At 33.7% G+C, this 14888-nt stretch overlaps 1 protein-coding gene across 1 annotated transcript; it reads right to left on the bottom strand.

Moving 5' to 3' along the window:
* Positions 1-10986: 10986 nt before the first annotated feature.
* On the bottom strand, positions 10987-14650 carry LOC142505185 (hypersensitive-induced response protein 1). The gene is made up of 6 exons (XM_075618045.1): positions 14536-14650; positions 13128-13325; positions 12644-12764; positions 12042-12133; positions 11862-11958; positions 10987-11546 (listed from the first exon to the last, which is right to left on the bottom strand). Exons 2-6 carry the CDS (start codon positions 13314-13316, stop codon positions 11185-11187), a joined length of 861 nt encoding a protein of 286 aa, XP_075474160.1. The 5' UTR covers positions 13317-13325; positions 14536-14650; the 3' UTR covers positions 10987-11184.
* Positions 14651-14888: the final 238 nt, after the last annotated feature.

The raw sequence follows: 14888 nt of genomic DNA, 5'->3' as shown, positions 1-14888 counted from the left end.
AGTGATGGTGACATTCACCCCCTCAATGCCGCTGCAAGTGGGGCAAGGATTGCCGGTGGCTGAGCAGAAATAGGCGGCTGGCCACCTTAACACCCTTTATGGTGATAAGGTCTGCATGCGAGGGAAGCACCGAGGCCGCAGAAAGGAGGAAGAGGAGAAAGATGGTGATGGAGGAAGGGATTGCCATTGGATGGATATGATGAAATAAAACTTGACAGATTGTGTTGGTGTGTTCATTGGCTTGAAGGGAACATCTATTTATAGGGTGTTTATTTTTTTTAAATCTAGTTTTCACCTTTTTTATGTTTTTATTTCTATTATTAGTGGGTCAACTTTATAACTGAGTAGGGCTATCAACCCTAACAAAGAAAAATATTATATAAAATTGGTGATGCAAGTATTAAATTCCAAATATTATCAATTTAAAAGTTTTTATTTCAAAAAAAAATAAAAAGTTCTACTTTGTTCCGATCTCAATCCATACCAACTAAAATATTTTGATTCTACATATTTTTTTTTTTTTGCAATATTGATCATATAAAAATTTTCAAATTTCAATATTAGTCGGTTATTAATTTATATGTTTTGTTTTTATTTTAGTCTTTTTCAAATATAGCACCGATGTGGTGTCAATGTGGTATTGATATAAGATCGACGTACCATCGATGGATCTGGTGGTACATCTATATATCCACGAAGAGAAGACTAAAATTGAAAAAAAATAAAATCAAATCAAACGATACAAGATTAAGAAGAAATTTCGACAATAGTAGAAAAATATCAGTCATGGAAATTTTTTTCACTAGGAAATTCAGTTAATTAATATTGTTGTTCACTATTTGCATTAGTTAACTTTTATTTTATATAAATAAGCACACGATAAAAATAAATTTCTACTAATTGAAAATATGTACAGATTATTAACATTGGAAGCAAACATTTGAGATTGAGAACGTTCGATATGATGATTTTTCATCTAAGAGCTAAAAGCGTATAATTTTATTTTCAAAAAATTACGTTACTAATAAAAAATGAGATTTAGAACATATATATATTCTCCAATATATATATATATATATAAATCTCATATAATTACAAAGCTTTCGTTGCGTATTGGGTATTTTTACAAATTAATAATGTCAAACAAAGAGATAAAAAAAATGTTTCTAATTTAGGTAAATCGTTTATTTCATAACGAAATATAATGTAATATATAGATAGGTTATTTTATTGTATAGCCAGTTGACCTTATAATAAGGTAGCTATATATTGCAAACATATCAGTTAGTTAACACTACTCCGACTCAATTATATAGGATTCATTTCTTTTTTCATTTATTTCAAAGAGAAGGTCTCTTATGAGACGGTCTCACGAATCTTTATCTGTGAGACGGATCAATCCTACCAATATTCAGAATAAAAAGTAATATATATTTTTTCATGGATGACCCAAATAAGATGTTCGTCTCACAAAATACGATCCGTGAGACCGCCTAACACAAGTTTTTGTCTATTTAAAATATATAATTCACTTTCTATATTTAGTTGCATAATATTAGAGGTATATTTGGACCACTCATTTGCACTTTTGTTTCGATTTTAGCCTTTATTTATCGAAATATATATGCAAATCAGTAGATTAAAACCGTAAATTGAATGATTGCAAGTTATTGGACCAAAAATATAACTTCGGGTGTATGATTAATTCATCAAATTTTTTAAAAGATTTAGATATACTTTAAATTCTTGTTTTGTTGTTTGAGACTCGCTTACTACCCCAAGATAACCAGAAAATATAACAAAAGCTCTTCATTTATTTAGATTCTACGTACATGCATGCATCATACATGGAGGATTACATGAGACAACTTGTAAGCAGTCTAGCTACACCAGAACAAATAAACCGGTGACAACTTCGGCCACCAATCCAATGGCGCTCTGGACGACTGTCCCGATAAAAGTCACTGGATCTCGGAGGATTCCGGTGGGAGGCAACAGTACACACTTGGCGATCGGAAGCTTAACGGTCACGAAACAAGGCGACGAAGAGCTGTCGAATACAAGTCCATCAGCAAAACTGAGAACAGCGTTGAAAAATCCACTTGAATCCGTAAGGACGCTGGCAATTCTAGTGGTGGCTCCATTGCAAGTGATGTTGACGTTCACCCCGGCAAGGCCCCGGCAAGTGGTGCACAGTGGTGTGAGGTTACCCGTGACGGAGCAGACCAGAAGGCCTCGCACTCGAACAGCCTTGACGGAGATCAGGGCCGCGCAAGATGGAAGGACCGCAGTTGTGATGAGGAAGAAGAGGAGTAGTAGGGCAGCGGACGAAGGGTTTGCCATTTTGTTGATGGTATGAAAGATGGTGCCGATTTGTTGTTACAACTCGAAGAGACCACCTGTCTATTTATATGTTCTTTTAGTTCTAGGAGTAGGTCTCTTGTGAGACGCTATTTATATGTTCTTTTAGTTCTACGAGTATGTGTCTTGTGAGACGGTTTCACGAATCTTTATTTGCGATACAGGTCAACCCTACTGATATTCATAATAAAAAGTAATACTATTAGCATTAAAAATAATATTTTTTAATGGATGACTCAAATAAGATATATGTCTAACAAAATACGACTCATGAGACCGTCTTACACTCTCCCACAAGATTTTTCCTTAGTTCTACTCCCGTCTCACAAAATCATTTGGTCGAACTTTCTCATGGATGTTTTTGTAATTTATAATTATGTTAATTGTAATAGAATGAATTTTAAGTGCTTTCGTTGGAAAAAACCGATTTTACCCCTTTTTTATGCTAAATCGATTTAGTGGATATGTACTCTAAAATTAATGTCCATCACTCTAGTTGTTTATTCTATGTAACTGAAAGAGAAAGACTAAATATATTTTTTAAGAATATGTCCATAATAGAAGTTGGAATCATATGATTTTTGTGAAATGGATCAACAAATTCATACTTATAGTATAAATTAATATTTTTTGTATAAAAAATAAAATTTTTTATAGATCGGAGATCCGTCTCATAAAATTGAATCGTAAGATAGTATCGTAGGAGTTTTTGTGATAGATGCATCTAGCTTCCGCATTCTTCCGAATACATCCTTCGAATAGCACTCGAAGAAATGTACCAAATTTTAAATATAAATCTTTATATTTTTTGTCATGTTATTAACCGTTTTATTATTCTAATTTGTATTTATTTTTCAATTTTGATTTTTTTAATTCAAGTGATGACGTGATATCGAAAATTAATAATGTTCTGCGACACTAGCAATTTTCGATGACACATAATTGTTTTCAATTTCACGTCATGATTTTCTAGCGCCATGTCAATTTTCCGACAAAAATTTATTATAATTCGAAAAAAGTTAATTGCAAATCAATGGACTAAATCATGAATCGACTTGACAAAAACTCGTGTGAGACGGTCTCACGGGTCGTATTTTGTGAGACGGATCTCTTATTTGGGTCATCCATGAAAAAGTATTACTTTTTATGCTAAAAATATTAATTTTTATTGTGAATATCGGTACGGTTGACTCGTCTCACAGATAAAGATTCGTGAGACCGTTTCACAATAGATTTAGTCAATCGACTTATAATAAAACAAAGAACATAAAAAATATGAAAATTTTCACGATGAGCCAACTTCAATAGTTAGATTTTCCGCTAGATCAGTATACCCGATACGATTTTCCGCTAGCTACTTTCTTATCTTGTAGAATAAAATAATCCACTTAGCCAAAAATCGGTGTAAGTCAATTTTGTTGAAAAATATATTTAAAATGTGTGTATTGAATATTTGAATGTTGAATATTTGAATGTTGAAAATAAGAGTTGTAAATATTGAAAATTAGTGTGTGATGATGTAGGTAATGATGTATTTTATTTTTGGATTATTTGTAAAGATTTCCTATAAATAGATCTTTCATTTGTGAAGAAAATCACAATTGAGTAGAGAGAAAAATATTATAAAGTGTGTAGTTTGGTAAATTTTGAGAGTTTGAGATTTTTACTTTTTACCATAAATTTTTACTTTTTCACAACACGTTATCAGCACGAAGCTCTAAAAGTCCTCCATCCTTTTCCAAGCTCCAAACAGAAGAAAAAGGTAACAAAAGTAATAATATTTATTTTACTGTTATTTATTTATTGTGTATATATTTAATATATAATATAATGTTATTATTAGAAATAATAAAAATAAATTTTTCAAAAACTTGTTATAAATCCTGGGAGGATGTTAAGACGACATCCCACACTCCCGGTAAGGGATACGACAAGTATAAAAGCCTATAAGATTTTTAAAAAAAATAACTTACGACACCTCATTATAATAATGTGATATGATATACATAATTATTTAAACATGATTAATATTATATTCACCATATTATTACCATAAAATTATACAAATACATACATTTATTTTTTTGTACACCAACGGTAACAAAACGGCTAGTTTTTACCCTATAAATATCATCTCACAAACACATTCAATCACTCCAACTTTCTCTTCTTCTCTAAAAATTATTCTTCATCAAATTTTTCGAAGAAAAAAGAAGATGACTTTCTCAAAGTTATTTTTAATTATTTTGGTTATCATACTCACGAGTCTTGTATTTATCGGAGAATATCCTCCTCGTGCGTTTTCTTTATTTTTACAAATACTTGTACTTGTTGTTTATCCGTTACTTTGTATTGCAATAATTATTAACTAATAAAATGCATCGTAATTTTTTTTAGTACCACCATGTCAAATTTAACAAAGCTCGAATTTGTTGCGCTCGACATCACGGGAAAGAATTATATGCCATGGACTCTAGATGTAGAAATGCATCTTGAGTCATTGGGTCTAAGCGAGACCATTAAAGAAAATGGCATATGCACGTCACAAGAAAAGGCAAGAGCCATGATATTTTTGCGTCGACATCTCGACGATGGATTGAAATGTGAATACATTGAGATTCCAAGACTTTAAAAAAGTCAGTGATTACAATTCGGCGATGTATAGAATAATCTCGCAGTTAAAATTTTGTGGACATGAGGTCACAGAATCTGAGATGCTTGAAAAAACATTTTCCACGTTTCATGCATCAAATATTACTCTACAGCAACAATATAGAGTACGTGGATTCGCGAGATATTCTGAACTCATCGCCTGTCTTCTTGTGGCGGAAAAAAACAACGAGCTATTAATGAGAAATCATCAGTCCCGACCCACTGGATCAACAGCATTTCCAGAAGTAAATGCTGTAAATAAAAATGAATTTAAACCTGGAAACCAAAATCAAATTCAAAGACAAGGTTTTGGTCGAGGTCGAGGTCGTGGACGCGGACGTGGACGTGGACGTGGAATTGGCCGTGGTCGTGGTCAAGGCCGTGGTTTTGAAAATAATCGAGATAGTTATTTTTATAACTCATCTCAAAAGAACGTCCCAAACCATCCACAGAAAAGGCATCATGAGAATACAAGTGTTAATGAGAAGCACTCAAAAAGATATGAAAGTTCTTGTTACAGATGTGGTACTCCAGGACATTGGTCCAAAGTTTGTCGAGCCCCTGAGCACCTTTGTAAACTTTATAAAGAATCATTAAAGGGAAAAGAAAAGGAGACCAACTTCACTGAACGCAGTGACCGTTTGAGTGATTCAACTCATTTTGATGCTGGTGATTTTATGAATGATTTCTCTGGAAATGATCAATATGTTGGTGGGATAGAAATGAACAATATTGATGCTGCAGATTTTCTCAACGATTTCTCTGAAAATGAACAATATAATGGTAGAATATAAATGTACAATAATCTATTTTTCATGTATTCATAGAATAATGTTTTATTGTATAATTATGATTTGTGTTATATTTAAATATATATTGCAAGTAATTTATTTCATTGCATATTTTTTTTGAAGTTCAAATATGGAAAATGCTATGAGCAAAGCTGAAGTTTGCATACCCGATAGTGGTACAACGCACACTATCCTCCGAGATAAAAGATATTTCTTGGAACTAAAACCAACAAAAACAACGGTGAATACAATATCAGGTCCTGTAGACTTGATTAAAGGATGTGGTAAAGCACAATTTTTGTTACCTAATGGTACAAAATTTTGATCAATGATGCTTTATATTCACCACAATCGAAAAGAAATTTGTTGAGTTTTAATGATATATATTCCCATGGGTATGATACTCAAACAATGAATGAAGGGAATGAGAAATATATGTGTCTTATCACATATAAATCAGGAAAGAAATATGTGATTGAAAAACTACCAATGCTCCCTACTGGATTGCATTATACACATATAAGTCCCGTTGAATCAAACATGGTAGTTGATAATTCTTCGATATTAACCAATTGGCATGATCGATTGGGACATCCTGGTTCAACAATGATGCGAAGAATTATAGAAAATACACATGGTCATCCACTGAAAGACCAGAAGATCTTTCAGAATAATAAGTTTCAATGTAAAGCATGTTCTCTTGGAAAACTTATTATAAGACCATCACCAGTCAAAATCCAAACTGAATCACCAATGTTTCTTGAACGTATTCAGGGTGATATTTGTGGACCAATCCATCCACCATGTGGACCATTCAGATACTTTATGGTATTGATTGATGCCTCCAGCAGATGGTCACATGTATGTTTATTATCAACTCGAAATGTTGCATTTGCAAGATTACTTGCTCAAATAATAAAATTGAGGAATCAATTTCCCGATTATACAATCAAGAAAATTAGACTTGATAATGCTGGTGAATTTACTTCCCAAACTTTCAATGATTATTGTATGTCTATGGGAATCATTGTTGAGCATCCTGTTGCTCATGTACATACACAGAATGGATTGGCTGAATCATTGATTAAACGTCTGCAAATGATTGCTAGACCAATGATTATGAAAACAAAGCTCCCTATTTCTATATGGGGACATGCAATTTTACACGCTGCTTCATTAATTCGCATCAGACCAAGTGCATATCATAAATACTCCCCATTGCAGCTTGCATTTGGTAAAGAACCAGACATTTCTCATCTGAGAATTTTTGGATGTATGGTGTATGTGCCTATTGCACCACCGCAACGAAAGAAAATGGGACCTCAAAGAAAGGTTGGAATTTATATCGGTTATGATAGTCCATCAATCATTCGATATCTTGAACCTCAGACAGGCGACGTGTTCACAGCACGTTTTGCTGATTGTCATTTTAATGAGGAAATCTTCCCAATGTTAGGGGGAGAACAGAAACATACCGAAAAGGAAATTACATGGTATGTATCATCATTGTTACACCTGGATCCAAGAACAAAACAATGTGAAAAAGATGTACAACAAATTGTACACTTGCAAAGAATAGCAAATCAAATACCAGATGCATTTGCAGACACAAAAGGGGTAACTAAATCATACATACATGCTGCAAATGCCCCTGCTCGAATTGAAATTCCAAAGAAACAAATGGAAGATACTCATGATGTCATTAAACGCCTGAAGCGTGGAAGGCCAGTCGGTTCCAAGGATAAAAATCCTCGAAAAAGAAAATTCATAGAGAAACACGATGATCACAAAATAAAGAATGACGTTTCTGAAGAAACACATGATGATCAAAAAATAGAGAATGGTGTTCCTGAAGAAACACATGATGATGAAAATGTTCTGTCAGAACCACAAACTGACGAGAATCATGAAATCTCTATCAATTATATTAATACTGGAAAAATATGGAACCGAAAAGATATAGATGAAATTGATGATATATTTTCTTATAATGTGGCAATCGACATCATAAATGATAACGAAGATCATGAACCAAAATCTTTTGGTGAATGTAAAAATCGGCATGATTGGATAAAATGGAAAGATGCCATCCAGGTTGAATTAAATTCGCTAAATAAACGTAATGTTTTTGGACCTATGTCCTTACACCTGAAGGTGTAAAACCTGTTGGATACAAATGGGTTTTTATTCGAAAGCGAAATGAGAAAAATGAAATAGTAAGATATAAAGCTCGACTTGTTGCACAAGGTTTTTCTCAAAGGCCTGGAATTGATTATGAAGAAACGTATTCTCCTGTGATGGATGCAATTACGTTTCGGTATTTGATTAGCTTGGCGGTATCTGAAAATTTAGAAATGCGTCTTATGGATGTTGTTACAGCTTACTTATATGGATCACTTGATAGTAATATATATATGAAAATCCCTGAAGGATTTAAGATGCCTGAAGCACAAAGTTCAAAACCCAGGGAATGTTATTCTGTGAAATTACAAAGATCATTATATGGGTTAAAGCAATCAGGTTGAATGTGGTATAATCGACTAAGTGATCACTTGATGAAAAAGGGATATGTAAATAATTCAATATGCCCTTGTGTTTTCATTAAGAAAACAACATCCGGATGTGTAATTATTGCTGTATATGTTGATGATTTAAACATCATTGGAACGAATAAGGAAATTCAAGAAGTTGTGTCATACTTGGAGGAAGAATTTGAAATGAAGGATCTTGGAAAAACCAAGTATTGTCTGGGTTTACAAATTGAACAAAAAGAATGTGGAATGTTTGTTCACCAGACAAATTATACAGAAAAGATCCTTAAACGTTTTAATATGGATAAAGCAAATTCTTTAAGTACTCCAATGGTTGTTAGATCATTAAACATAGAAAAAGATCCATTCCGTCCATGTGAAGATGATGAAGATATTCTTGGTCCAGAAGTACCATATCTAAGTGCCATCGGTGCCCTTATGTACCTTACAAATTGTACAAGGCCTGATATATCTTTTGCCGTGAATCTGTTGGCAAGATTTAGCACATATCCAACAAAGAGACACTGGAACGGAATTAAACATATATTCCGTTATCTACGAGGAACGACAGACTTGGGACTTTTGTATTCAAAAGATGCTAATCCAAGTATAATTGGTTATGCTGATGCTGGATACTTATCTGATCCACACAAGGCACGTTCCCAAACTGGATATGTATTTACTCGTGGAGGCACTGCAATATCTTGGCGTTCTCAGAAACAAACGCTCGTAACAACTTCATCAAATCATGCCGAGATTATTGCACTACATGAAGCAAGTCGTGAATGTGTGTGGTTAAAATCAATGACCCAACATATCCAAATTTCATGCGGATTATCATCTGATATGAAGCATGTGATACTATATGAAGATAATGCTGCATGTGTTGCTCAAATGAAAGAAGGATACATAAAAAGCGACAGAACTAAACATATTCCTCCTAAGTTCTTCGCATTCACCAAGGAGCTTGAAAAGAATAGATGTATTGATGTTCGTCACATTCAATCAAGTGAAAACTCATCAGATCTCTTCACAAAGGCACTTCCTACGTCAATATTCAGAAAGCACATATATAATATTGGGATGCGCAATCTACGAAATTTGTGAAGAATTGTTCATGTCAACATCAGGGAGAGTTTACGTGACTGCACTCTTTTTCCCTTACTATGGTTTTTATCCCAATGGGTTTTTCCAAGTAAGGTTTTTAACGAGGCAGTATAAAAACACGTAATGAAGACAATCATTATGATCATCATCACAAGGGGGAGTGTTGAAAAATATATTTAAAATGTATGTATTGAATATTTGAATGTTGAATATTTGAATGTTGAAAATAAGAGTTGTAAATATTGAAAATTAGTGTGTGATGATGTAGGTAATGATGTATTTTATTTTTGGATTATTTGTAAAGATTTCCTATAAATAGATCTCTCATTTGTGAAGAAAATCACAATTGAGTAGAGAGAAAAATATTATAAAGTGTGTAGTTTGGTAAATTTTGAGAGTTTGAGATTTTTACTTTTTACCATAAATTTTTACTTTTTCACAACAAATTTATATATATTGAGAGTTGTTGGACAGTTTTTTGAAACCCATCAAAATAGATTTGTACATTCTATTTTTAGAATTATATTGGAAAACACCAAGCATATATATTTCTAAAAGTTTGATTAATAAAAAAAAATTAGCAATGAAAAATGTGATAGATTGTCGTTTTAGTAAATATTACATAATAATTTTAGAATTTAAAAGTACGGTATCTTGTATTAAAATGTAATATGATAAATTACAAATATTTTTTGAATAATGACAAGTTGAGTGTAGTATTTTTAGGGCCATAGCTGAAATTATAAATGTTTAAATGTCATCAATTAAATAAATCATAAATTAATGTGGTCTAATTTAGAAATAAGAATTTACTTGAGGGCTTAATTGTCATGATATTATTGTGTGGATATCGTTTGTGATATTTTTGATTTGTTGATGGGCCAAATTAGAAAATAATCAATTATAGTCTTTTGTAGAGATATATAATCTATTAACACAATCCCACACAATTGAGTTTCTTATGTTAATTTAGGCCCTAGAGTATGTTAAGTTGTCCGAACACGTTCCCGACGTTAACTTTCCCGTTCATATTTACCTTTTTGAACATAGTTGAGGAACAAAATTAGCACACGAGTACATTTGAGCGACTTGAACCTTAGATAGTGCTAATTTATATAACACAAAACTTCTGCGAAACCGTCCTACAAATCAATTTTATAAGACGTATCTCCTGTTCGACCCAATCGATGAAAAAATATTACTTTGAATCATAAAAATATTATTTTTTATTTTAAATATAGACATGGTCGACTCATCTCACGGAAATAAATTTATAAAAGCGTCCCACAAAAACATCTTCCTTGAATAAGAATTTCTCTCGATTCTCGGTTGCACCTATTTAGTATGAGTAGGTCTTTTGTTAAACGGTCTCACAAATCTTTATCTATGAAACGAATCAGCCCTACTGATATTCACAATAAAAAGTAATACTCTTAGCATAATAAAAACTCACAAAATACGATCATGAGACCGTCTCATGCAAATTTTTGTCATTTAGTATGTGCTTGAGTGTATGATGAAAACAGAAAATGGTAGTCTTTCACACGATGGAAACATATTGATTATATTATCAACAGAAGCCAATCAAAATTCACAATTCCAAGCATATATAAATTCACAAATCATACACACGTACGACAATCGGGGTATTTTTTTTAAGACGACGCAAGAAACATATACACGCACTTCAAACAACTTACATCAAGAGAGAGACGAAATTCCGAATCACGGCCAAAATGGAACTAGTGTTTAGTAACCTCAGCCTGAAGAAGACCGTCCCGAATCTGTGTTGCGATGTCTTTAACAGCCCCAGGACCGTGTGGAATAAACACAGCAGATGATTTGGATGATGCTCCAATTTCCTTCATTGTGTCGAAATATTGTGTGACAAGAACCATGTCCATTACATCCTTGGCTGATGTTCCGGGTACGCTTTCTGAAAAGGCTAGCACACTGTCTCTTAGCCCGTCTACAATGGCCTGACGCTGACGCGCGATCCCGAGCCCAGATAAGTATTTGGATTCGGCCTCTCCCTCGGCTTTCTTGATTTGCAAGATTTTCTCAGCTTCAGCCTTCTCATTTGCGGCAACCCTCATACGAGCAGCTGTTGTGGCATTGAAAGATTATCAGATATATTATTCTCGATTTGAAAGCAAACCCAACATATGCCATATGGGATCATGGAGCAATGGTAGAACTGGCCCAAGTTCCATTTATATTTTGTTTAAAGTCAAACACGAAAATTTTACTTAAACTCCAGACTCCAATGGTGATGCATGAACATCGGAAACATTTCTCGCTTAGACCAAACAAGAAAAAATCAATTAAGATACAAATAGAGTATTACAGCCATGCACTGACGTGAGACTTGAAGCACTGTGCTTCGGTTCTAGAGAGAGTTGACAATTTCGAAACTAACCCGAATTTATCTCATTCATGGCTCTCTTAACTTGAGCATCTGGTTCAATGTCGACGATTAGCGTCTGGACTATCTCAAACCCATAGGCAGACATCGCCTAAAATGCCAAATATACAAGTTCAGAAGTTAGATACACATTACACATATATCAACTTTTGTTATAAATAGAGCACACATTACCTTTTCAAGTTCATTCTCCACAGCCTTAGCTATGTCATTCTTCTGCTCGAAAACAGAATCCAATTCCAATCTTGGTACACTTGCCCTTATGACTAACAATGCATACAGTACAGTTCATAAATATTACCATAACATTTTCCAAGATCAGGAAAAAAGAACCCTAAGGATAGCTATTTTAAACTAACATCTTCTCTACATCACATAGACAGTGTAACCTTAATGGATGAAAGATAAAATTTCTACAATCAAAGGAATAACTCGTCAACTAAAACAGTCTCCTTCGTTGATAGAACTGACAACAAACTAATATAGTAATCTTAAAAAAAGTATCCCACGATTGCAAGAAGAGTAAAAGCAATGTGCTTCCAAAATAGAGTAGAATGAGACATCAAACACCACATATAAGGAATATAATGAAAAAAATTGCTAAGTTGCATGTCTTGAATTCGCAAAACAATGAAGAATGTTCAACAACAAAAAAGCAAGCAAGAGTTCAGTACATTGAGAACAACCAAACCTACTTTGAATAAACAAAAATAGTAATAATTGATGAAAACTAGAAAGAAATAAATGCTAAAAGCCACAAGTCATCAAAACCATACCGTCAAAAACATATGCTTGGATCTGTTCTTTCGTGTTAGATAGCTTGTAAAATGCATCTGCTGCTTTTTCAGCCAATGCTCGGTATTGAATTGAGGCAACCACCGTTACAAACACATTGTCCTGAAACGCAAGCATTTCCTACACTTTATATAGTGTTCAAAATATTGCAGAAAAACAATGTTGTATGCAATTTTTCCCTGCTGCAAGCTTTCGTTTTTCCTCATTCATTTTGACAGAAGATTTGAGTATAAGAATAAGGCAATCCAGAATGTTTATTCAATATTTCCTACTAAATATAAGTAGCGTGGACAACATAAATTGGTTTGTTCATCATTCATATCCACATTTTTTGATTGGAGCTACTGTCAGGTTATCATCACACAAAACGTGCAATAGGATATAACAATGCTATGCAACATTTAAGACCCGGTTATACCGATTACAAAGAGAACAAGTACAACTCTAGATAAAATGGCGAAACACCTTAGTTTTTGTTTCACAACGGACGTCAAGCTGCTGCACGCGCAAGGTCAGTGTACCAGCCATCTGGTAACCTAGACACCAAGGCAGGCAATGGCACCCAGGCTCAAGCACGTTGTCATACTTGCCAAACTGTTCTTTCACAACAACAGTAGACTGATCCACTTGAATGCAACCAAGCACTTGACCCATTTTTCCAATCTATAATCGCCATAGACAACAAGTGCAGAAAGAAATTTCAGACAAAATCAGTCAAGAAAAGATGATAACACTGGTGTGTCCCTGCATTTTTTGAGCGGGAACTAGAACATGATGTTAACTTCATGAGCCTCATAAGAATACCAAGACGCAACGGGCCTGACAAGCAGGTTTTTCAACCTGAGTTTAGCATGTTCTAATCACACAAACTTGAAATAAAATAAGAGAAGATGCTCAAAGAGTTCATGTTTTATTTTTAACTTTAGTATGATACCCTTTGGACTTTAAGTCGAAGCCTACAGAATAGGGACAAAAAATGAAAAAATTGCCTTAAAAACAAGTTATCAAGCAAGTTCTTGAACAATCATGAGCTCCTACATACTGAAACTTTAATAAAGATTTAAACATCATTCTCTTCTATCGTTTCCTACACTTCCATGATACTCCAGCCTTCAATTTTTACAATGAAATAGCAATAGCAAGAGAAAATAAAATCAAAAAATTAGTCTGGTGGTGACCTAAACTTAGATCAGAAATTGAAACTTTTTTTCATTGAACGAGTTGGATTCGAATCCTCCCCACTAGTTCATTCTTTATAAACCATGACCATACATTTTTTATAATGGTCTCGGACAGGTTCTTTGGATTAAAACAGAGAAATCTCATCAAAATTTGTACCGAAATATCTGAATCCGAATCCGAATCCAATCTCAGTCCCAAGTTACTAAGTAGTGGCAGAGCCCTGAGGAACCGGCAGGGTGATGGCTACCCTTCATTTCTTTAAAATTTTCTAAACATTTATATATTTTTTATTTTAATAATTGTAATCTCACCCCCTAAAATTTTCCACCATTACAACGTTAGTTTCGCATCCTCTGCAAAAATCTTGGCTTCGCTTTCACAAAGCTTCATCCAACGAGGGCCTTCGCTCAGACACGTAAAGAATTGTTAACTTTCTTCGCAACAAAGGAAAGCAAACATGGCGTTCACCCACTAAACCCAAAAACCCATCAAATTATTACCCAAAAAAAAAGCAGAAATTAGAGAATAAACCCCACAAAGAAAACTATACCAGTCACCAAACAAATAAAATTCAACAACAAGTCATCAAATATCACTAAATTGCAACACAAATTAGCCCTTCCATCAACATCTCATTCAAAGTAACATTTCGACTAAGAAAATTTATTGCGAAACGCGGAAGAAATCTTACCGTAATATATGGGAGAAATGGTGGTTTGTGTTGTGGCTGGAATGAAGAACAACAGGGTGGAGCTTTTTATATATTTAAAGCATATTGGTACGTATGATATTTTTATGAATTAAATCAACCGCAAAAACTTGTATGAAATGGTTTCATATTAGTATTTTGTGTCTCTTATTTGGTAATCCATGAAAAAATATTATTTTTTATGCTAAGAGTATTATTTTTTATGGTGAATATCGGTAGTGTCGGCAATGGGTGGGCCAATAGATGGCAGATCATATGCATAACGGTTGGTGGAGAAACGTTTAAAAAACGTGGGATGCAAATGTTGGTTCATAATTGTCAAAATAAGGCACAGG

The sequence above is a fragment of the Primulina tabacum genome, chromosome 10 (genome assembly GCF_025594145.1).
Source record: "Primulina tabacum isolate GXHZ01 chromosome 10, ASM2559414v2, whole genome shotgun sequence".
NCBI classification, from domain to species: Eukaryota; Viridiplantae; Streptophyta; class Magnoliopsida; order Lamiales; family Gesneriaceae; genus Primulina; species Primulina tabacum.
The sequence above is the reverse complement of the archived record's forward strand: the minus strand, read 5'-3'. Positions and strand labels throughout refer to the sequence as shown.